The sequence below is a fragment of the Oncorhynchus masou genome, chromosome 31 (genome assembly GCF_036934945.1).
Source record: "Oncorhynchus masou masou isolate Uvic2021 chromosome 31, UVic_Omas_1.1, whole genome shotgun sequence".
In the NCBI taxonomy this organism is placed as follows: Eukaryota; Metazoa; Chordata; class Actinopteri; order Salmoniformes; family Salmonidae; genus Oncorhynchus; species Oncorhynchus masou.
Genome location: NC_088242.1, coordinates 93,423,221 through 93,449,070, shown reverse-complemented (window position 1 = coordinate 93,449,070; position 25,850 = coordinate 93,423,221). Strand labels below are relative to the sequence as shown.

General features: G+C 43.5%; 1 protein-coding gene across 5 annotated transcripts in view; it reads left to right on the top strand.

Moving 5' to 3' along the window:
* The first annotated feature begins 6,570 nt into the window (after positions 1-6,570).
* The window catches only part of LOC135524765 (arf-GAP with coiled-coil, ANK repeat and PH domain-containing protein 2-like), a 76,543-nt gene continuing 57,263 nt past the window's right edge, over positions 6,571-25,850 (top strand). For 2 of the 5 annotated variants that reach the window (XM_064952571.1, XM_064952570.1), the window contains exons 1-2: positions 6,571-7,039; positions 25,739-25,796. In XM_064952571.1, coding sequence (XP_064808643.1) covers positions 6,987-7,039; positions 25,739-25,796 — 111 coding nt within the window. In that variant the 5' untranslated portion in view covers positions 6,571-6,986. The remainder of the gene's footprint in view (positions 7,040-25,738; positions 25,797-25,850) is intronic. The other 3 variants (XM_064952573.1, XM_064952572.1, XM_064952569.1) reach the window with 2 other exon arrangements.

Genomic DNA, 25,850 nt, shown 5'->3' with positions numbered 1-25,850 from the left:
GAACACCATTTATTCTCCGGGTCATGTTTTTGAGCCAGTGTACCTACGCCTAACAGATCACGCAGTACTTCTGTATGGCCACTAGATGGCAATAGTATCAAATCTTCATGTTGAGAGGTGCTATTACTCCAGCAGTTAGTTCTGTGGATTCATATTATATACGTTCTCCATTTGTATTTGAATAATCCATTGGCAACTAGATGAGGTATGATACAGAAATTAAGGGTAGATGTATTTAATTGAAAGAAATATTTAAACTCCTGTTTTTTTCGTTTTTTTGTTCTGTTACTCTACTAATCCTTATTGGGTTTTTTTCAGTTGCTAACAAGCGTCGGTCAATACTGAAACCAATTTTTCAGAACTCTTCAGTCTGCATTACCTACATGCATTTTGGCCAAAGCTCACCTCCAAAATTAACTCAAAACACTTCATACATGTCTCAAAATAAGCTCGTTCAACCATAACACTGGCAATAATTCTCACTCAGAAAGCATACATTGTCACTCATAACACACGGACCTAAAAAATACTAACAGGGAGCATTACATAAATGATTAACTTTTATCTTTTAGAAGTTTCTATTATTTTTCACATCAGTATTTCATTATAGAATCACACTTATTCACTTTATTGACTGTAAAGAACGTAACAAGAATGAATCAGAAATGCAGCAATTTGCTTCAATACACTTGATTTTTTTTCTATATCTTTGCATATAGTAATTTACTTGTGGAAAAATACATTGAAACAAAACAAATTCCCGAGATTCTAAGGCTGCAATAATTATTACAACAAACATGTATAGTATAATCACACATACTTGTGCAGTCCTGTGAGAGTTCAAGTTCTCCCTCTCTCCTGCATTTGGCCCCAAGTTCTCATCACATGTCTTCTCTGGCGATGCATCTTGGAAAAATATCTAATGGAATGTCAAATCCAACCCTGGCAGTCTTCAGGAGAAGTGTCTCCACAACCCGCATTTATGGCATTCAGTAAGGACATCTGGTCATAAACCTTCCACCTCCACGCAGAGAGAAACTCCTCTATGGGGTTTAGGAAGGGTGAGTATGGAGGCAGGGATAGTTCTGACATCCTGGGATGTGCAGTAAACCAGTCTGACTGCAGCAGAGTGGTGGAATGTCACATGATCCCACACAACAACGAAGGTAGGGGTGTTTCTTTCCCTATCCTCTGCGTGCACAAATCGATTTATGCAGGTCATTCAGAAAATAAATGAACCACTCTGTATTGTAGGGGCCAGTGAGTGGCTTGTGTAACAGCAAATCATCATTGGACAGTGCTGTACACATTGATGTTAGCTCCTCTCTGGCCTGGGACATCTATGGTTGCTCTCTGTCCAATCACGTTTCTTCTCCCGCTGTTTTTTTTCTTTTTTTCCAGGTTGAATCCAGCTTCATCCACAAAGATGAATATGTGCAGTTTGACTGGCTTCCATCTCCATTACTCTCTAAAATACAGTTTTGCAGTACTTTACATCATGCATAGCTGTGTATGTACCCTGTTTGGTTATTGAACAGACATCTTACCTGGACATATTGATACCGGAGTTCTTTCACACATTCAACGTTTCTCTTAAAGGGAACAGTGTACAACTGCTTCCTCCTTATCATTACATTTACATTTAGGACTCTGGCAGACGCTCTTATCCAGAGCGACTTACAAATTGGTGAATTCACCTTTCACATTCCCACATGATGTTGTCAGTGGAACAGCCACGTTCCCAACAGTGATAGTGCATCTAAATCATTTAAGGTGATATTGTCGTGAGAAGGATTACATTCCCCAGTGATCCTGTGGTATTCCTTCCCAAGAGTGATGGGGTTTCAGGTGTCCCGGACAGTGATGTTGATTGACTCCGCTGTCCTGATGTTGTGAGGACCGTTTGTTCCACCATTGATGGGGGCCAGAGCAGCGAACAGTTTTGACTGGGCTGAGCGTAACTGTACTTCCTCAGTGGTAGGGAGGCGAGCAGGCCAGAGTGTGGATGAACGCAGTGCCCTTGTTTTGGTGTAGGGCCTGATCAGAGCCTGGAGTGATGTTGGTGACCGTTTCACGTTCCCACAGTGATGTTGTGCTCCGTAGGCAAGCACCATGATGTCTTGTAGCGGATGCCGTATTCAACTGGAAGCCAGTGGAGAGAGCGGAGGAGCGGGGTCCCAACAGTGATAGAACTTGGGAAGGTTGAACACCAGACAGTGATATTGCGGCGTTCTGGATGAGTTGTAACAGTGATATGGCACAGGCAGGGAGCCCAGCCAACAGTGATATTGCAGTAATCCAGACGGGAGATGACAAGTGCCTGGATTAGGACCTGCGCCGCTTCCTGTGATGAGGCAGGGTGACCGTATTCACTTCCCAACAGTGATGTTGTAGAGCATGAACCTACAGGAACAGGATATTGCCTTGATGTTAGTTGAGAAAGACAGGGTGTTGTCCAGGATCACGCCCAAGGTTCTTAGCGCTCTGGGAGGAGGACACAATGGAGTTGTCAACAGTGATGGCGAGATCATGGAACAGTGATGTGCGGGCAGTCCTTCCCCGGGAGGAAGAGCAGCTCCGTCTTCCGAGGTTCAGCTTGAGGTGGTGATTTTATGTTCCCATGTTTCTCTGAGGACTCTTCCCAACAGTGATATTGTGCTGTGCCCGTATTCACATTCCCAACAGTGATATTGTGCTGACCGTATTCACATTCCCAACAGTGATGTTGTCGCTGACCGTATTCACGTTCCCAACAGTGATATTGTGCTGACCGTATTCACATTCCCAACAGTGATGTTGTCGTTGTGCTGACCGTATTCACGTTCCCAACAGTGATATTGTCGTTGTGCTGACCGTATTCACATTCCCAACAGTGATATTGTGCTGACCGTATTCACGTTCCCAACAGTGATATTGTCGTTGTGCTGACCGTATTCACGTTCCCAACAGTGATGTTGTGCTGACCGTATTCACGTTCCCAACAGTGATGTTGTGCTGACCGTATTCACGTTCCCAACAGTGATGTTGTGCTGACCGTATTCACGTTCCCAACAGTGATGTTGTCGTTGCGCTGACCGTATTCACGTTCCCAACAGTGATGTTGTCGTTGCGCTGACCGTATTCACGTTCCCAACAGTGATGTTGTGCTGACCGTATTCACGTTCCCAACAGTGATGTTGTGCTGACCGTATTCACGTTCCCAACAGTGATGTTGTCGTTGCGCTGACCGTATTCACGTTCCCAACAGTGATGTTGTCGTTGCGCTGACCGTATTCACGTTCCCAACAGTGATATTGTCGTTGCGCTGACCGTATTCACGTTCCCAACAGTGATATTGTCGTTGCGCTGACCGTATTCACGTTCCCAACAGTGATATTGTCGTTGCGCTGACCGTATTCACGTTCCCAACAGTGATGTTGCGCTGACCGTATTCACGTTCCCAACAGTGATGTTGCGCTGACCGTATTCACGTTCCCAACAGTGATGTTGCGCTGACCGTATTCACGTTCCCAACAGTGATGTTGCGCTGACCGTATTCACGTTCCCAACAGTGATGTTGCGCTGACCGTATTCACGTTCCCAACAGTGATGTTGTCTGCCAGCACTCAGTCCCGAATTTCCCGCCGTTTTATTGCCGTTGTTGCCAATCACCATGGCAACAATGGCAATTTCCTGCGTGTCTGATAATATTCTGCCCCTCCCTCCTGTGGGAGGCAACCTTTGGATCCTACTGAAAAACACAAAACAATCAATATATTTCAAAATGTCAGTACATGTAAAAAAAAATGTGAACATACTGTTTGAACACTGCAGATTTGGTTGGTTGCACCCTTAAACCGGCCTCTCTCAAAGAGAGACCATGGTTTACAACATGGTCAATAACTGTGGCCTCTCTCATTATAGACCACCGCTCTTGGTCTTCCTCTCCTTTGTCCTCCACACATTCTCCCTCTGTTGTTGTTATACAAAATGAACAACAGTGGGCCAAAATTAGAACCCTGCGGAACACCTGAGCACACCTCTATGGACTCAGATTTACAACCATCTGCCATTACACAGTGTACGATTTGATAGGTAATTAATAAACCAATCTAGAGCATGACAATTAATTCCACAACATTTTAACCTTTGCACTAACACTACATGGTCCACTGTGTCAAAAGCATTTGACAAATCAATACAGACAGACATACAATGTAACTTCTTATCAAGAGCCCAGTGGATGTAATTTAAAACCTTCAATGTTGCTGAAACAGTGCTGTGGCCAGACCTAAAACCTGATGGCATTCCATTCAATATGTTGTTTTCTTGGAAGTAGGCCTTTAGCTGCTTACTAAGGACTCCAGTACCTTTGACAGTACAGACAATGTTGATATGGGTCGATAGTTGTCAAGTAGCAAAGGATCTCCACCTATTAGGAGAGGCCGTACAAAAGCAGATTTCCGTAACTTGGATTTCCTTCACATCAAGCGTGAGGTTTAAAATACATGTTAAGAGGGGAGCAATGATGGGGATCTAGTTCATCAGGGCCAGGGGATTTCCCCCCCCCCCCATCAATTTCTTTCAGGGCTTTACACACTTCTGAAAAAAGAGAAGGATGAAAAGGAGGAATTAGGAATTTAACCATCTCTCTCACAGGCAATAGCACAGTGATCACATGTCATTTGCAAAAATACCAAAAGCATTAAAATGAAGTATTGGTTAAGATCAAATCAATCAAAGAGGATTTCAGAGGATACTTTATATTCAACCTTGTTACACACTTGACAATCTGAGTGAGATTTAATAGGTATTGCATTGAATTTATTTAAAATTGTTTGGTAACGAGACTAAAAACAGGACACCTCCGTAGGGTTTCAGCTGAAATTGCAATCAGCCATCTTTGGAATGTTCCAATATTCTGCTGAGATGTTCCGATATTCTGCTGAGATGTTCCGATATTCTGCTGAGATGTTCCGATATTCTGCTGAGATGTTCCGATATTCTGCTGAGATGTTCCGATATTCTGCTGAGATTTTCGATATGTTTCAGTCTGGTTACTGCAGAAATGCAAGACATTTGCAATCATTCTGTTTTTAATGTGTTTTTAACAGTTTTGGAAACGGTGTTTTAGCATTTGAAAAGGTGCTGCAAATATATAGTTTTGCAGGTGGTGGAGTATGAATGAGAAAAGAGTTCATGGATTTCAGAGAATGTGGTCATTGAATGCATTTTTGTGTGTGAAGGCAATGAAAAAGTATTCAGTTTGGTCCACATACACTGCTGTTTCACTGACTGTGAAGAATTTTGACAATGTGACTTCAGTTTTGACTGAATGTTAGCAATTGAAAACAAACTAATGTTAGATCGAGAAAGAGGCGACGTGAGAGGTTTTACTCCGCCCAAAATCTATCCACAAAAATAAGCCCACAAAGTGGGGGATTTTTGTATGACGGTCAGCTAACTGCTCATTTTCTACATGGGGCTCATTTGATTGAAAAGAAGTTGCGTAATGTTTAGGTTGGTATGAATGACCTGATAGAAGTGGACACATGACATTTGGCCAATTGTTAAAACAACTACTATATGAGAGTTGTTCCGCTTGTCACAGAGGAATCATCATGGATATAAACCATCTAAGTATGAACATTGCCATTGAGGGCTTCCACCATTTTAAAGTAGTCAACTGGTTGGGGATTCCTATGAGTTGGGAGCGATCGGCCAATGAAGAAGAAAATTGCCAAATTTTGGCACTTTTATGGGCTCTTGAGTGGAGTGATGCTGCGGTCTAAGGCACTGCATCTCAGTGCTAGAGGCGTCACTACAGACCTTGGTTTGATTCCAGCCTTTATCATAACCAGCGTCGTTAGGGTTTGGCCGGGGTGGGCCGTCATTGTAATTAAGAATTTGTTCTTAAGTGACTTGCATAGTTAAATAAAACAATTCCGCTCACCACTAAATATGGTGATGAGGCAGTCTAGTGGGAGAAGATGGAGCGAGATGGATGGAACATTTTTTATTTCAATAGAGTTTTCTATTCCCAAAACTAGACTCAAGTGGACTACGTTTTGTAGACTTTTAGCATTTGTCAAAGTTTTTTTTAAATTACATTGTTTTGGAGTGCAAGAGCGAATTGACCTTCTGCAAATGCGCTGCTTCATAAAGTAGGCGTTCCATAACGGACAGCCAATAGAATCTCGCAAACTTGTGCTTGGCTCTGCCCACCTCCTTGCTTGTTCTGCTCACTATGATTAATTTGCTCCAATTGGACAACAGCCTGTCCCCCCCCCCCCCATCTTGGGTTAATTATAAACATCTTTGGCATTAACATGGGCAGGGCCATTTGAAGAGCGTCCACCATTTTAATTTAGTCGACTGGTTGGGACTCCTCCTGGTGACCATGTTGGTGTCATGTCCAACCGGGTTATTAAGAGGGCTCAGCCAATCTTTAAGAAGACAATGTACTTCATTCAGTATGGTCTATACTGTCACAGACGCTACACTCGCACATCTACACAAAGACGAGTCCTCTATATATCTCTATGGGTACAGTTCCTGACGATACCACATGCCACATGTCCAGCCTCCTAGTCCAGAAGAGAGCCTTCTCTTTGGATGGTCCAAGTATCACTCAAGTCGTTTTTTCATGGATCAGGAAACACTGGACACGATGATTCGTAGATACAGCAGCAGCAGTTTGTAATTGTATGCGTGAAATGAAAAGCCTCATCCCACTTGGCTGCTATAACCTAGCTAGTGAAGCGTTATTTTCCTATTCAATTTAACAAACAAAAAAACGATCAGTTTAAAATATATTTTATTTAAGTAGTTATTTTACTTGTAATTTGTTTATGGTTGCATTGTCGGGAACATATTATTTGTCAACCAGCTTTGCCGACGTGTTGTGGATTGATTCCCAGCTCTTTAACGGGGTAGCCGAGTCCAAAACAAGGGACAGCTGTTTATAATCCTAGTGTATTAATCCCTGTTTTTACTTGTTCAAGAAGATGAAGATAACGGTGGAATTCGAGGAATGTCTCAAAGACTCTCCGAGATTCAGGTAGACCAAATGTCCTTGCTACTTTGTTCCTCCTACATTTATCTGACAAGTTAGTTAAGTGTTAGCGAGCTAATATTACGGAGACGTTAGCTTGCTTCTTGTCAAAAAAATATATAATTAGCTTTATTAGCTCAGGGGACTCAGCTTTTGTTCCCTTAGCTAGCTAAATTACCTAACCATTTATCTGTGTATGTGAGACGGAATAACAACAAAATGTCAGTACAACGACTAGATTTATTTTATTCTGAAGAGGAATGGTAAGCTAGCGAAGTGATTGCTATTTTCACTGCCAGGGTCAACTCAGTTGTACAGTGCTACCTGCATTGTAACCTCAACACAAGCACTTATTTTGGTTTGTTTGGTGGATGGGAGGTTGTTCATTTTTCATGTTGGTAATAAGAATATATGACATCTCCAGAAGTCTCAACTGGCAACCTATAAAGTTGCAAGTTTATTGTTGCTCATGATCCTACAGTAGTAACAAACATTGCAGCTTGGTTCTAGGTTTTCAACAGTGCTGTCATTGACCTCCATTTACATTGTCTTCAAGAATAGTAGGCAGTTAATAGCTCCTATTATAATGCCCTGTGCTTGCTTTGAAACTGTAGAAGATGCCTCTGCCTATCAAAGGTTTTCCACCTTATGTGGCTAAATGTTTTTGCTTTTTTGTTATCAAATTGTTATTTCATCCTATTCAGTAAAACGTGGGCTTCCCGAGCTTTGAGAAAGAGCCTCCACTTCCTCTCGGACTGCCCCCTTCTCCCTCCCGCTGCGCTGAACAACATCCTCTCTTACAAAATGACAAGCAGATGTTAGAAAGTTGTTGGCAGGAAACGTGGAAAGAGGCTTTAAAAAAACAAAAAAAATGTTGTTGAATGAAAACATTTCCTCAAGGATCAGCTTGGGGGATGAACAAAAAAGCCTTACAATCAGCTGAGCTTGAAACGATGACTGGTACTCTGGTTGGCACTGGTTGTGACACCTGCGCTTTCGTTTTGGCTCCTTCACAAGACACAAAATGCCTGCAATATCATAATATACGCCATTGAGCAGATGCAATATCATAATTGAACCCACTATTTTGGGATTGCAAGAGTCATTCTCCACCAACTGAGCCACAGAGGACATTGTCATATCACACAGCCTCGTTTCCTTATCTGAATAATGTATACGCCATTGAGCAGATGCATTTAGTCAGAGCACCTTAGGCACGCGTACATTAAAAAAAACTTTTTTTTTTTTATATACATATGGGTGTTCCTGGGAATTGAACCCACTATTTTGGGATTGCAAGTGTCATTCTCCACCAACTGAGCCACAGAGGACATTGTCATATCACACAGCCTCGTTTCCTTATCTGAATAATGTAAGAGGTGCTGCTCTGCTCTAGTGGACTGTCTGTGCCACTATTTAATTGTATTTTTTGTATTTGTTATCATATAAGGCAAATGTTTTTGCTCTTGATCCCTGAACTGTGACAGGTAGAAATGGCAGAGGTGTGCAAAAATCTTAGTCCAAAGGGTGTTAACTGAAGGTAGACGTATGGACAGAGCCCAGGTTTCTTGGTTGACAGGTTGTGTATGGACAGGAGGTTTCTACTGACACTGACTTTCAACCTTCGTCACTGTGACAGGTCCCCCAGAGACCCTGCACTGTGACAGGGAGTTGGACAGAGCCCAGGTTTCTAGACGATGAGACAAGATAGTAGCTACTGAAAAAACAATTGGATACCACTGTGACAATGTTCCTTGGAGCCCAGGTTTCTACTGACCCTGAACTGGGAGAAAAAGGGGCACTGTGAAAAAACAGAGCCCAGGTTTCTAAAATAAAAAGATAACATGCTGTAAACCCTCATCTGTCAGGAAGTTGGTTAATCTGGGAGCTCAGTGCAGTCCACTGTGGCAGGTAGACGTATGGACAGAGCCCAGGTTTCTACTGATCCCTGCACTGTGACAGGTAGACGTATGGACGGAGCCCAGGTTTCTACTGACTCCTGCACTGTGACAGGTAGACGTATGGACAGAGCCCAGGTTTCTACTGATCCCTGCACTGTGACAGGTAGACCTATGGACAGAGCCCAGGTTTCTACTGATCCCTGCACTGTGACAGGTAGACGTGGACAGAGCCCAGGTTTCTAGACCCCTGCACTGTGACAGGTGGATGGACAGAGCCCAGGTTTCTACTGACAGGTAGACCCTGCACTGTGACAGGTAGACGTATGGACAGAGCCCAGGTTTCTACTGACCCCTGCACTGTGACAGGTAGACGTATGGACAGAGCCCAGGTTTCTACTGACCCTGACTGTGACCCTGCCCACTGTGACAGGTAGACGTATGGACAGAGCCCAGGTTTCTACTGACCCCTGCACTGTGACAGGTAGACCTATGGACAGAGCCCAGGTTTCTACTGACCCCTGCACTGTGACAGGTAGACGTATGGACAGAGCCCAGGTTTCTACTGACCCCTGCACTGTGACAGGTAGACGTATGGACAGAGCCCAGGTTTCTACTGACTCCTGCACTGTGACAGGTAGACCAGAGCCCAGGTTTCTACTGATCCCTGAACTGTGACAGGTAGACGTATGGACAGAGCCCAGGTTTCTACTGATCCCTGCACTGTGACAGGTAGACGTATGGACAGAGCCCAGGTTTCTACTGACCCCTGCACTGTGACAGGTAGACGTATGGACAGAGCCCAGGTTTCTACTGACCCCTGCACTGTGACAGGTAGACGTATGGACAGAGCCCAGGTTTCTACTGATCCCTGCACTGTGACAGGTAGACCTATGGACAGAGCCCAGGTTTCTACTGACCCCTGCACCCAGGTTTCTACTGACTCCTGCACTGTGACAGGTAGATTATGGACAGAGCCCAGTTTCTACATGACTGTGACCTAAGCAACGCTGGACAGTTCATTTCTACTGTGGGCTAGAATGACCCTTGGGGTTCCAAAGATCCTTAAACAACATACATTCTTTCCACTTTGACCATCATTGCTTCACTCTGTTTTCCATCGTGTTTGATTTGGCAGAGAAGAGGACAACGAGAGAGCGGGCGAGTAATGGATGAGAACGGGGATGCAGACCAGCAAAGAACTGTCTTTTGACATCTGTTTCCATTTGTGTGTGTGTGCACTTTCAACTCTGTGTCCAATGAATGTTTTCTTTTATTCCCAAGTGGGTAGGCTACACCCATCATTACCACCTCTAAGGTCTCATTTTTAGATGTAGCCGAAGTTATCATGCTGCTCTGAAACCTGTTTTCAACAACTTCTCCGGGTCTCGGATGCCAAAAGGCTGCTGATTCTGTATACCTTATTTGCGATATGTTATGAGATTGCTGAAATAAATACTCTAGCTCACTTATCTACAGTCAAAGTTTTCAGTGACAGGCAGGCCGAGACTATATGTCAGCTTTTGATGAACTTTGAACCAAATTTTAGGCTTTAAAGCGCTTGTCAAACTCATTCTACGAAGGGAATGAGTGTCTGCAAGTTTTCGCTCCACCCTTGTACTTGGTTAATTAAGCTCACTAATTAGTAAGGAACTCTCCTCACCTGGCTGGCTAGGGCTTATTTGAAAAGAAAAGCCAAAAACCTGCAGACACTCAGCCCTTCGTGGAATATATATATATATATTTTTGTGACAGTTTGGTTTTGCGCACTGTTGTTCGACACATTCATTTCAGCCTACAGTATATTCAGCATTTTGAGGAAGTTTGCTGTTTAATTTCGCAATTCTGGATTGTCCTTATGTTCTCTTTCCTCCTCACCCTGTGACTTTCTTTGTAATTGAGAGTGATGCAGAAACCGAGCTTGGCTGAGTGCCGTTGACATGATGTCATAGGCCGCTCGATAGTGGTAGCAATTTGACCTGCCTCAATGACAAACCCACAGCTGACACCTCATCACTGACATTGATAATGCAGAGCAGAGGACTGCACCGGGATACATTCACTACAGTTCAAGAACGTTGATGGTGGGCCAGCCAGTCCCTGGGCTAACTTTAGTTAGCCTTTGAGTTTGTTCCTCACAGACGTCAAGTGGTGGTTGTACACTAACATCTTTGCTACCCTTCAGGTGAGCTCATTTGCACGCCCGATGTAGCCTCAGCCTAATCTACGATTCCCTCTGGATTGTACGGGATACCATTAGCAATGAACACACAGGCCCTGTTTGCTTAACCGACTACTGAGCAGCTGGAACACTACTGGGTACAGGAGCTAATTAAATATTTATCACTGTCTTTTTAAAATGGGTATGATCAAGGTTGAGGTTTGTGGTTATGTCTGATTTTTGGGTACACCTTTAGACCTGGCCTACAGTTGAGCAGAGCACTTGAGATGATGTCTGTCAGCCGATTTTACACTGCAAATAGAGTAGTGGTATGGAGATCGTCAGCCGATTTACACTGCAACAGAGTAGTGGTATGGGGATCGTCAGAGTTCTGGATGGAGTCAGAGGACTTGTGAAGCACTAGGTTCTCCCTTGGACTGGCTCCCTAGTTACTGTAACTGAATGACACACCCAAACACACACATGCTTACTCATTGAGTCACTTAGCCTATACCATATGGGGCCATACTGTACTTTGCCTAAGATCCTTCATTTGAATATTACCACCAAGGATTTGATCTTGTTTGTTATTCCTTGGAGTTTGTGTGTAATGATGGGTTCGAAACCCAGCGGACCCCCCCCCCCCCTCTCCAACATCCCCGTTCTCTAACAATTACAGGATATACGCCACAGCACAGGGGCTCGACCCCGGTCTTTAATTTTTCCGTCTAGAGTTACAGAGCAGTATGAAGTAGAAGTGTCAATCGTTGGGACTGTCATTCTGTCCCTCTCAAACCACACTTCCTGCTTGTCTCGTAGGATCCTACATGATATCGACGTCCTCAAACGTTGGCAGGAAGAGGCTGTGAGACACAGCTTTTGATTTGGGAGGTGTTACAGGGATTACAATTCCTGGGACTTTCAATAAATTCCCTTGTTTTCCAGAAATCCTGGTTGAAGGACTCTGGATTTTCTGCTTATTCTCTCCTGATTCTAGGGTACACCAGGGAATTTATAGAGAGTTCCCAGAAATGTGCAACCCAATAGTGTGACTAACCTGTTTTAAATACCTCACTTCCGCTCTTAAGCCTACCACACAAACCCCTCTTGGCTCACAGCCAGCAAACCTCCTCTAAGTAGCCAGAGGTTTACACAGGCAACGCTCAATGAGTCATTGGGAGGGAGTTCATTTACGTCTGTTTTTAGAATCGATACAGGTCAAAACCAGTGCTCCAGAACCTCTATTATGGCCATTTGATTGTCTTTGTGGCATGGGCATGGGTGAGAAGGTTGGCTGAATGTAGGCTAAACGGACTCCCCAATACTCTCTGTCTTGACAAGCCTGTCCACACCCTCCCACTTGTAGCTCTGCGTTGTGAAATGGTATAGCGGATTGTGTGTGTCAGCCTGGGCGACTTGAGTGGTTTGGCCTAAAAAGGGGTGCTATATTTATGAGAGACTTGGTACAGATGAAGTTGGACTTACATATGTGCCCTGTTGATGTCAGAGCTCCCCCAAACATCGATCTCGGATCAGCTTTCTCTCCCCTGATAAACTGAATCTAAACGACAGCAGCCAAACCCAAAACATTCTTGGCCTTGAGTCTACATCTACCTCGTGGCCTAGACGGCCTCCTCTCTGTCGTTGCTGTGGTTTCCCCAGACTGAAATGAGTCTTCATGGACCTGATTCAGCCAGTCATGCCACACACCAGCCTGAATCTCACTCGCACCCGAACTGCACGAAACACAGTTCCTCTGTCAATTTTTGAATTTTCATACCGCAATAAAGGGCTATTAACAATTGTTCTGTTGTCTGGCTTTTTCTGAGAGGGAAATCTGTATTCGCATACTTTCACACGGACTCAAATTAAGATGTTACTGAGTGTGCAGGTCTTGCCGGTCAGACGTGGATTGTGGATTGTGAAATGGAAGTGGACCAGATGACTCCCTGTCTGCCTTTTTGGCAGCTAGCCGTCTTTATTATTAGACGGAGAGACGCAGATACCTGCATTTTGGCCAGGATCCCTGTGAGAGGAAGACGGGACACCTCTATCTCCATAATGTTGCTTTTATCACAGCTCAGCGTGAGTTCTGGTGCTGCTCGGATGGAAGCTGGACTTTCTTTTTTTTTTTAAGCCATTATGAAAGGATGTGGTAATAACCCATGTATTATAATGATTTAAGATGTGTTGGCGCAAGATACAATCATTATGCTACTGTAGGAGCCTTTTATGAATGAACAATATTCTTCAAGTGAGCGTCCAATTTCATTATTCTGCATCGACGCCAGTTTTCTTTGACATGCATCCTATTTAAAGTCTAGAGCTGCAGACCGGAGTACTGTGTCTGCTACTTTACCAATGCGTTTTAATGTTTGGAAATGCTGTGAAAGTATTCATACCCCTTGATTTATTAATTTTTTTCACAATTTATTCTAAAAAGGATTCAATAGTCCCCCCCCCTTATCAATCTACACACAATACCTCATGTCAAAGCAAAAAACAGGTTTTTAGAAATGTCTGCAGATGTATTACAAATAAGAAACTGAATTCACATTTACGTAAGTATTCAGACCCTTTGTTGACGCAGCGGTGACGGCCTCAAGCCGTCGTGGGTTTGACGCTACAAGCTTGGCACACCTGTATTAAGAGTTTCTCCCACTCTTCTCTGCAGATACTCTCAAGCGCTGTCATGTTGGATTGGGAGCGTCACTGCTCAGCTATTTTCATGTCTCCCCAGAGATGTTAGATTGGGTTTAAGTCTGGGCTCTGTCTGGGCCACTAAAGGACATGAAAATAAGAATTTGTTCTTTACTGACTTGCCTTGTTATATAAAGGTAAAATGAATACATTCAGAGACTTGTCCTGAAGCCACTCCTGCGTTGTCTTGGCTGTGTGCTTAGTATTGTTGTCCTGTTGGAAGGTGAACCTTCGCCCCCAGTCGGAGTCCCTGAGCACTCTGGAGCAGGTTGTCATCAAGGATCTCTCTGAACTTTGCTCCGTTAATCTTTGCCTTGATGCTGACTAGTATGCCAGTCCCTGCTGCTGAAAAACATCCCCACAGCATGATGCTGCCACCACCATGTTTCACCGTAAAGATGGTGCCAGGTTTCCTCCAGACGTGATGCTTGAAATTCAGGCCAAAGTGTTCTATCTTGGTTTCAACAGACACAATAATCTTGTTTCTCATGGTCTGAGAGTCCTTTAGTTGCCTTTTGACAGCCCGCATGGAGTTTGCCATGTGTCTTTTACTGAGGAGTGGCGTCTGACCACTCTACCATAAAGGCCTGATTTTGTGGAGTGCTGCAGAGATTTTTTTATTTACTGTGGATCCCCATTAGTTCTTGTAAAGGCAGCAGCTACTCATCCTGGGGTCCAGCAACATTTAAGCCAGTTACACATTTAATTTAATTTTTAAAAACAATATATTCACAACACACTGTTCCCTCAGGCCCCTACTCTACTACCACATATCTACAACACAACATCCATGTGTGTGTAGTGCATATTTTATTGTGTGTTTGTATTGTGTGTTTGTATGCATGTCTGCATATGTTTGTGTGCTTCACATTCCCTGCTGTTCCAAAAGGTATTTCTTTTAATTTTTTAAATCTGATTCTACTGCTTGCATCTGTGGAATAGAGTTCCATAGTCATGGGTATATGTAGTACTGTGCGCCTCCCATAGTCTGTTCTGGACTTGGACTGTGAAGAGAGCTCTTGTGGGGTATGCATGGGGTGTCCGAGCTGTGTGCCAGTAGTTCAAACATACAGCTCGGTGCAGTCAACATCTCAAGACCCCTCATAAATACAGGTGGGGATGAAGTCAATCTCAGGCTGTAGGACCTGACTTGTTGATCGTGTTCAGAATGCAGAGCAGTGCTTTATTATGGAAAGACTTCTCCCCATCTTAGCTACTGTTGTATTAATATGTTTTGACCATGACAGTTTACAATCCAGGGTTACTCCAAGCAGTTCAGTCTCCTCATCTTGCTCAATTTCCACATTTTATTTTATTTTTACTATTTTCTACGTTGTAGAATAATAGTGAAGACAAACTAAGAAATAAGACCTATGGAATCATGTAACAACCCAAAAAGTTTTTAAACGAATCAAAATATATTTTAGATTATTCAAATTAGCCACCCTTTGCCTTGATTACAGCTTTTCACACTCTTGGCATTCTCTCAACCCCAGTTTCATGAAGTAGTCACATGGAATGCATTTCAATAAACTGGTGTGCCTTGTTAAAAGTTAATTTCTGGAATTTCATTCCTTCTTAATGCATTTAAGCCAATCAGTTGTTGTGACACGGTAGGGGTGGTATACAGAAGATGGTTCATAATATTTTCCTGAGAACAACTCAGCAAAGAAAAACGATAGCCCATCATTACTTTAAGACATGAAGGTCAGTCGATGCAGAAAGTGTCAAGAACTTTGAAAAGTTTCTTCAAGTGCATTTGCAAAAACCATCAGTAACCTCTATTACAGAGGATAAGTTCATTAGAGTTAACTGCACCTCAGATTGCAGCCTAAATAAATGCTTCACAGAGTTCAAGTAACAAACACATCTCAACATCAACTGTTCAGAGGAGACTGCGTGAATCAGGACTTCAGGGTCAAACTGCTGCAAAGAAACCACTACTAAAAGACACCAATAAGAAGAAGAGACTCGCTTGGGCCAAGAAACATGAGCAATGGACATTAGACCGGTGGAAATCTGTCCTTTGGTCTGATGAGTCAAAATTTGAGCTTTTTGGTTCCAACTGCTGTGTCTTTGTGAGGCGCAGAGTCGGTGAACGGGTGATCTCCGCTTGTGGTTCCCACCGTGAAGCATGGAGGAGGTGGTGTGGGGTGTTTTGCTGGTGACACTGTCAGTGATTTTATTTAGAATTAAAGGCACACTTAACCACCATGGCTGCGTCAGATGACCTGGCTGCCACAATCACCCAGCCTCAACCCAACTGAGATGGTTTGGGATGAGTTGGACTGAGAGTGAAGGAAAAGCAGCCAACAAGTGCTCAGCATATGTTGAAACTCCTTCAGGACTGTTGGAAAAGCATTCCAGGTGACTCTCATGATGCTGGTTGAGAGAATGCCAAGAGTGTGCAAAGCTGTCAAGGCAAAGGGTGGCTACTTTTTGAAGAATATAAAATATATTAAACTTTTTTTTTCTCGGTTATTACATGATTCCATATGTGGTATTCATAGTTTTGATGTTTTCACTATTATTCTACAATGTTAGAAAATAGTACAAATAAAGAAAAACCCATGAATGAGTGTAATATTTACTCGTTTTTTTTGTGGGGTGGCTTTGTTTTAGCAGTGTCGGGGTCTAAAGGCTTATTAGGGAAACACTGGCGTTGGAGGTATTGTTATCGCTTAATTGGACCAACACACACATACACACATATACAATACCCCATATTCCTCCAATTGTGCCGCTGGTGTTGTGAAAACAGCTGAAGTTTCTTGCTATGCTTTCACCTAAACAGGTGAAGAAAATCAATTTTTTCCCCCCTCACAGTTAGGCCTGCTTATGCGATCCAAATGTTTCTGTTCATTATGTTGCCTTGACTATCCATACTGACTTGATTATTAGACTCTTGGAGGTTGTTGATCTCTTTTAAAGCTCAGTATCATCCTACTCTTTCATGCTGATCACAGCCTGCTCATGATGCGATGACCCGTAGTTTGGTGCAGTAGGAACTTAGCCACTGACAACCGTAATATAGCCAGCCGGTGGTGACAGCAGACACTACTGAGTTTGTGGAAGCGGTATATGGGTAGACAAAGGCTTAGTTAACATGACTCACACAGCATAAGTGAAGAATTAGCCTAGCAGGGTCTCTGCATTTGCCCAGCTGTGGTGGTAGCTTAAATATAAGCCGCAACTGTTTTTAATGGTAGCTGTACGTTCAGAAGACTTGCGGCAGCAACGTTAGTGGTAGAGGCAGCAGCAGCAACAACATTAGTGGTAACAGTAGCGGCAGCAATATTAGTGGTAGCGGCAGCAATATTAGTGGTTGTGGTAGCGGTAGCGGCAGCAACATTAGCGGTAGCAGTTGCGGCAGCGGCAGCAACATTAGTGGTAGAGGTAGCGGCAGCCACGGTAGCGGCAGCAACATTAGCGGTAACAGTAGCGGCAGCAACATTAGCGGTAGCGGTAGCAACATTAGTGGTAACGGTAGCGGCAGCAACATTAGTGGTAGCGGCAGCAACATTAGTGGTAACGGTAGCGGCAGCAACATTAGTGGTAGCGGCAGCCACAGTAGCGGCAGCAACATTAGTGGTAGCGGTAGCGGCAGCAACATTAGCGGTAGCGGCAGCAACATTAGCGGTAACGGTAGCGGCAGCAACATTAGTGGTAGCGGCAGCAACATTAGTGGTAGCGGCAGCAACATTAGTGGTAACGGCAGCAACATTAGCGGTAGCGGCAGCAACATTAGCGGCAGCAACAATAGTGGTTGTGGTAGCGGTAGCAACATTAGCGGCAGCAACGTCAGTGGTAGCGGCAGCAACGTCAGTGGTAGTGGCAGCAGCATTAGTGGTAGCGGTAGTGGCAGCAACATTAGTGGTTGTGGTAGCGGTAGCGGCAGCAACATTAGTGGTTCTGGTAGCGGCAGCAACATTAGTGGTTCTGGTGGCGGCAGCAACATTAGTGGTGGCGGCAGCCACGATAGTAGCGGTAGCATTTGTTGTATTTAGCAGTACTGATAGCTGGGCCGGTTTTATTTATAGCTTTTGATGTGTCTGTGAATTCCTGGTTTAAAGCGCTGCCTTTGTCTCAGAACTTCCCTCGTTAGTGTGACTCTTGCTCTCTGCTCATTATACAGACATACAATGGACTCGCTCCCAGGCTGTGACTGAGGCTACGTTCTAGATCTTGTTTGCCGGAATCACTCCTCAGCACTTTCACCAGTTCCCCCCCGAGGCACAGTTTCATATTAAAAGAAAACATTAGTTTTCTCTTGGCTATAGAGAGCAGGAAAGTGGGCCAATTCATTTAGATTTGGGTTTGATAGGAGCTAGTGGGATTGTTCAAAGGAATTGAACAGAACGAGCCTCCATTAATTACCAGACTACTTAGTGCTATGTTATTCCCAGGGTGATTTGAAGTTGGGCCTAACCTTTTTTAAGTCTGTCCTTAAAGTTGAATCAGGTTGGATATTGTTAGTTGAGTTAGTGTTGTCATCACAATGTTACATTTGTGATTTATACCCTAGTCGTCGTCCATTGATATTTTCCAGGAGGCATAGTCATCCAGTTTAACCTTTTTTATTATGAATGATAAATCAATGAAATGGCATTTGTCTGTGGCCACCCAGACTCAGCCATTTTGATTTAACAGTGCTCTGTTATTGTGGAGAGCACAGGGATCATTTTAAGCGGTTGAATCCATTTGTTTCTTTCATTTAGTCCCAATCTATTTTTATTTTTTTAAACTGAAGGGGGGGGGGGGGGATTATCCAATGCAAAGTAAGTGGTATTTTGTGCAGTTGGGGTGGAATCAACTGCTTCAGCAGCTGGAGTGTGCAGTCTACCATTATCGTCTTTGACATGTCTATATTGCACATTGCAAGTAGTAATCAGTGGCAGCTCATATCAACCTAGAACTGCCCAGCGGAATTGTGAAAGAAATGTGGCCTATGGCATGACTTGGCTTCTTGTCTGAAATATACTGGGTGGCTCGAGTCATAGCTCTTTTGGCTTCAGCCAGCTCCTGATTTAACAGTTCTCATTTGGATTGCTGTCAGACTGTGAGGATGCGTGGTGTCTGTAAATAGGCTTTTACTACTCCCTATTGTTTGTTAGCTCGGTGTAGGTGTGTTGATAAGTTGTTCAGCTCCATGTTATGCCAGTAGCCAAACAACCATTTCTTTGACTCCATTCTGACAACTTAGTATGAAGGGAAAGCGTCTGTCTGCACATCTCCTATACACACAGACAAAGACGGAGTAGTCTTTAAGGGCTGAATTGGGAGGATCTTTCGAAAAACATCTTCTCACTGCTTTAGGAGTCGACGGCAACATGTTTTCATCTTGTTATTCACACTCCGCTGCCAGATGCTGTGGCGGGACGTGGCAGTCATAGAAACAGCTGTAGGGGTTTTGGATGGGCTCTTCCGCCTGGTCCCCCCCCCCCTCCCCCCGTTACACTGTCTTCATTTGATTACGCCGGAAGCAGCATTCAACCCCAATGACATCGCATCAAACCCAAAGGGGATCATTCCAACTTTCCCAATCGCCACTACCACGCGCTTATTCAGACTCGCTGATCCCTATCGGTGGCCCGTTATCCCAATGAGGAAGGACGCTAGGGATGTTTGGAGGAAACGAGATAAGCTTTCACTGCAGTATGTGTTTGCAGTGCGGAGGAATATCCCAGACTAACTCTGCACTCATTCATTTACAGTGTATTCAGAAAGTATTCAGACCCCTTGACTTTCTCCACATTTTGTTACATTACAGCGTCATTCTGAAATATATTTTGTTTTCATCAATCTACACACAATACCCCGTAGTAACAGTGAAAACAGGTTTTTAGACATGCATACACACTTTTAGACATTTGTAAACATTTATGTATGCATTGCATATGCAGGTACGTCAATTAATTTTAATACATTTGCTAAAAATGTCAAATCCCATTTTTGCTTGGTCATTATGGGGTATTGATTGTCGATTTGAGGGGGGAAAAACAATTTTAATCAATTTTAGAATAAGGCTCTATTGTTACAAAATGTGGAAAAAGTCTGAATACCTTATGAACGCACTGTACTTTATTAATGCTCTGTATTTGGCTCGGTTTGTGCCAAATTAAATAGTATAGGCCTACATAATTGATATTTAGTATTGAGGGGGATCAATACAGTTACATATGATTATTGAGCTAGTTTGCTGTACCTGCACCAAAACGCCGGTATTTGTTCTTTCATAACAAAGCCCATTCGTTATCAGCCCTTCTATTTCTATGACTGATCAACTTGTTTTCTTATGTTCTCTTCCCCCTGCAGCGATATATGGTGAGTAATATGTTTTGGAACATCGAATTGCAATAAAATCACTATAGAATCACAATACTTAACCTATTGGCACCTAAGTATCGTGATCGTATCTTAGGTCCCTGGCAATTCCCAGCCTTAATATTTAGCTGGAATGCAGAATGTCTGGGTTAAGTATTTTATTGATTTAACAGGACAGATGCAAGTGTAGCATGGGAGACGGACATGGAGGGGGAGGGTACAGAAAGTCGTTAAGGGCACAGCGTATTCAAAGAGCTATGCCTGCACTGTATTGGTCTTCCATTCTACTCTCTGATCAAATGTAGATATGACGAGGAAACCGTGCTAACATCACAAGCCAATGCGCCAGAAGGTTTATTAGTGTTCAGTGGCAAGGGTCTCAAATACTTTTCACGAACCGGTCCTATATATGTTCACATAAGGGCTCAAAGTTCTCAGTCGAATTGAGATTCTGAAGCAGTGATCACCAATTGATCGGTCTCCAAGGCATTCCGAGTCGATTGCCAAACATTTCTGAAAAAAACAAAACAAAGACCAGCCTTGCGTTCTTATTTTTAAATTTCAATTATTTGTCTTGTTCTGTTGATGGAAGGTGCTTCCATCTTTTCTTTAACCATGTTGCTATGTGCATAATAGCAAAGTTACTCAGCTCGTTGGTGTTGAGAGAGCCAACTTAATTAGGTCTATAATCAACAGCCTAACTGTTAAATAAAAGTTTATTTGTCACGTGCGCTGAATACCTTACAGTGAAATGCTAACTTACAGGCTCTAACCAATAGTGCAAAAAAGGTATTAGGTGAACAATGGGTAAATAAAGAAATAAAACAACAGTAAAAAGACAGGCTACATACAGACACTGGTTAGTCAGGCTGATTGAGGTAGTATGTAGATATTGTTACAGTGACTGCATATATTTGTTTTTTATTTGACCTTTTTATTTAACTAGGCAAGTCATTGAAAATAAGAATTTGTTCTTAAATGACAGCCTAGTGGGTTAACTGCCTTGTTCAGGGGCAGAATGACAGATTTTTATCTCGGAGATTCGATCTTGCAACCTGTCGGTTACTAGTCCATTGCTCTAACAACTAGGCTACCTGCTGCCCCCGGCAGAGAGTGAACAGAGAGTAGCAGTAGAGTAAAAGAGGGGTTGGCGAGGTGGGACACAATGCAGATGGCCCGGTTAGCCAATGTGCGGGGGCTCTGGTTGGTCGGCCCAATTGAGGTAGTATGTACAGTTAATGACTATGTATATATGATAAACAGAGAGTAGTAGCAGCAGCGTAAAAAGAGGGGTTGGGGGGCGGCACACAACACAAATAGTCTGGGTAGCCATTTGGTCACCTGTTCAGGAGTCTTAAGGCTTGGGGGTAAAAACTGTTGAAGTCTTTTTGTCCTAGACTTGGCACTTTGGTACCGCTTGCCATGCGATAGTAGAGAGAACAGTCTGTGACTGGGGTCTTTGATAATGTTTAGGGCCTTCCTCTGACACTGCCTGGTATAGAGGTCCTGGATGGCAGACAGCTTAGCCCCAGTGATGTACTTAACCGTCAGCACTACCCTCTGTAGTACCTTGCGGTCGGAGGCCGAGCAATTGCTGTACCAGGCAGTGATGCAACCATTCAGGATGCTCTCGATGTTGCAGCTGTAGAACTTTTTGAGGATCTCAGGACCAATGCCAAGTCTTTTTCGTTTCCTGAGGGGGTATAGGCTTTATCGTGCCCTCTTCACGACTGACTTGGTGTGTTTGGACCATTCTAGTTTGTTGATGTGGACACCAAGGAACTTGAAGCTCTCAACCTGCTCCACTACAGCCCCGTCGATGAGAATGTGGGCTTGCTCGGTGCTCCTTTTCCTGTAGTCCACAATCATCTCCTTAGTCTTGGCTATGTTGAGGGATAGGTTGTTATTCTGACCTCCTCCCTATAGGCTGTCTCGTCGTTGTCAGTGATCAGGCCTACCACTGTTGTGTCGTCTGCAAACTTAATGATGGTGTTGGAGTCGTGCCTGGCCATGCAGTCATGGGTGAACAGGGAGTACAGGAGGGGACTGAGCATGCACCCCTGGGGGGCTCCGGTGTTGAGGATCAGCGTGGCAGATGTTGCTACCTACCCTCACCACCTGGGGGCGGCCTGTCAGGAAGTTCAGGATCCAGTTGCAGAGGGAGGTGTTTAGTCCAAGGATCCTTAGCTTAGTGATGAGATTTGAAGGTAACTATATTGCTGAACTCTGAGCTGTAGTCAATGAAGAGCATTCTCACATAAGTGTTCCTTTTGTCCAGGTGGGAAAGGGCAGTGTGGAGTGCAATAGAGATTGCATCATCTGTGGATCTGTTTGGGCGATATGCAAATTGGAATGGGTCCAGGGTCTGGGATGATGGTGTTGATGTGACCCATTACCAGCCTTTCAAAGCATTTCATGGCTACGGATGTGAGTGCTACGGGTTTGTTGTCATTTAGGCAGGTTGCCTTTGTCTTCTTGGGAACAGGAACTATGGTAGTCTGCTTGAAACATGTTGGTATTACAGACTCAATCATGAACGTGTTGAAAATATCAGTGAAGACACCTGCCAGTTGGTCAGCACAAGCCCGGTGCACACGTCCTGGTAATCCGTTTGGCCTCGCAGCTTTGTGAATGTTGACCTGTTCAAAGGTCTTACTCACGTCGGCTACGGAGAGCGTGATCACACAGTCGTCCGGAACAGCTGATGCTCTCATGCATGCCTCAGTGTTGCTTGCCTCGAAGCGAGCATATACGTGATTTAGCTCGTCTGGTAAGCTCGTGTCACTGGGCAGCTCGCGGATGTGCTTCCCTTTGTAGTCTGTAATAGTTTTCAAGCCCTGCCACATAAGACAAGCGTCGTAGCCGGTGTAGTACGATTCAATCTTATCCCTTTATTGACGCTTTGCCTGTTTGATGGTTCGTCGCAGGGCATAGCAGGATTTCTTGTAAGCTTCCGGGTTGGAGTCCCACATCTTGAAAGCGGCAGCTCTACCCTTTAGCTCAGTGCGAATGTTGCCTGTAATCCATGGCTTCTGGTTGGGGTATGTACATACAGTCACTGTGGGGACGACGTCCTCGATGCACTTGATAAAGCCAGTGACTGATGTGGTGTACTCCTCAATGCCATCGGAAGAATCCCGGAACATGTTCCAGTCTGTGATAGCAGAACAGCCCTGGTTTTAAAAATCATCCATATATAAACAAGACAGATCCTGCTTGTGATTCAGTGAACCAACCACGCAACCACATGGATAAACGATTTCACAAATTCTTCTGTTTTTTAATCTTTGCTGTAATAAAGGTTTGACTTTTTTCTTCTTCTTTAGAACATCCTCTCTGGTATTACTTATATAATTTTACTGTTTACACTGTTCTAAATTGTCAGAAAATAACCTATTTTCTTTGATCTCCTTATTGTTATTACCATTATTATTGTAATCATCATTATAATAAGTAATATCATCATTACTAGTCTTTGTATAGTAGTCTTGTACAACCACTATTGAGCTGTATGCCTAAGACTGCATCCTGTTTAGTCTTCATACCATAGCTAACTTATATCTGTGTGTTTCAATGCTTTATTATAGGTTACTGAATCATCTATTCTTTTGTGTATTCGTTTGTGATTTGTAATGCAATCAAGCATTTTAGTTATAAAATAAAATATCAAAGCAACCATTGAATATTTAGCGTAAAACAATAAATAAACCGTTCCGTGTCGAATGCATGAGACTGTTGTTAGCATTTTCTGTAATAAAGGCTTTCCCGGAAAATTAATTCCAACCAGCTCTCTGGTACGCTTATAATTATTTTTATTTTTTTACATTGTTTCAAACGGTCAGAGTAATTACATTGTAATCTAACAGCACACAGCACTTGCTCCTTAACTTATTTTTCTTTATCTCCAGTATTTTCCACAACTAGTCAAATTTATTCCACACATCTGACTTTCCCTTTACCTCCTGAGCAACCAAAACATTCCCCCGTTTTTCGAATGTATTTGTCACGTCGTCTGCATCCGTTACGATATGCTGCTATAGGGCAGGCCCTGCTGGTCACGTCCATGTGCCACGCAAAGAGAGCAAGGGTTGAGGGAATACGGTATTTTTTTCCTAAACAAATGAGGGATTTCGGTTATAGAACCTTTCAGTCAGAAATGCCTGTAATTATGTTGGAGGGTCATTAACACGGACAGCGTGATTAGCACTGTTGCTGCAGCAGGGAGGCGAGAGCGACAACGAATGCTAGTCACACTTTCTGTCTTTCTTTTTTTTAACAGTGTAGCAAGTCTGATCCCGTTTGCTCAATCAAATCAATTGCGGTCGGACACCCTCCAGTCATTTGTGTGTGTAATCTTTTTTTTTAACAGTGCGCTTAACATCCGACAAGCTCAGTGCATGTAGTTGATTAAAACACACAGGATGTGTCTATGGGAAAATCAATTGTTCGAAAGAACAGACGACTCTTTAAGATGTTGCTGATTAAGATGTTGCTGTTGAACAGCCCTACTTTCTGTTCGACACTTTTTTTGAAGTCATAAGTCATAAAATGCATGTTCTCCTACTTCCACTCACGCTACAACCAGTACTGCAGCTGTAATGAATGACTACAAAGGTTTATCGATAAGCTTGCTTTGTTATTAGCGGCTTGCTTTTTTATCAAAGAATATGTCACTTTCTCTGGTCGTAGGAGTAACATGATTTTGTGCATGAGGCAGAATTAATTTGGTGCGACTTGAGTTTTTCCATCAGCTGGAAGACTGTGTTCCTTTTGTGTCGGCAGAGGAACGAGAGCGGAGTGAGTTTGAGAGGCGGACCCTTAGTCTGCTGCTCTCTCCCTCCGCTGAGACTGACCATCAGATGCAGGCTCCATCAGCCCAGAGCCATAAAAATAAAAAATATTTTTAAATGTATGCTCACTGAGCTGTGCCTCACATGTAATACAACTGATCTATTACCAGTGCTGAGAAGAACAACAAAGCATTGGCAGGGCAATTCAAGCAAAACCAATATGCGGTGCTGTTTTGCCCCTACTGCCCCCACCTGCACAAACCTCATTAATACAGAACTGTTTTTAATTGGTTAATGTTGCATAGTCTTAAAAAAATATATATATATATATTTTTTTTGTCATGGAAAAAAAACATGGCTGTCATTTTGACTCCGTGATCTCGATTCAAAAAGGTTGGTGACCTCTGTTCTAAAGTGACTTCTTGAAATTGTTATTCCAGTTTCCTCTTCCTCTCCAGTGGCTTGCTGCTGCTCCAAGGTTGTTGTTCCTGGGAAGACCAAAATGTGCTTTGCCACGTTTTAGTTGGAACGAAGTGCCAGATTTAGGCCCATGGCGTTACCCAATGTGTCATCTCTCAATCTGGCCCCTCGTGGGGTGTGTTCCCTTTTCCCTCCGCTTCTTGCTTCCTTTCTGCGTCAACCTCACATACAGCACCAACATCACGTGGGATGCTCATTTCAGTTGAATGACTCACCTTCCAGTGCAAAGCACCGTATCAACCGTCCATTTTCCCTTGTATCCTTTCAAATAAATCATTGACTGTTATCAGTTTAAATTAAGCCCCCCCCTTCTACAAGTAGAGTAACTGTAATGCTGTTTTTCTCCTCACAGGGCCACTATAGAGGAAGTGGAAGGGGATGTTGGAGAGTTGGAGTCCAAACTCGACAAGGTGAGTCCATATGGTCCAGATTTGGGCTTGGATGAACACAGTGATGGAACTCCT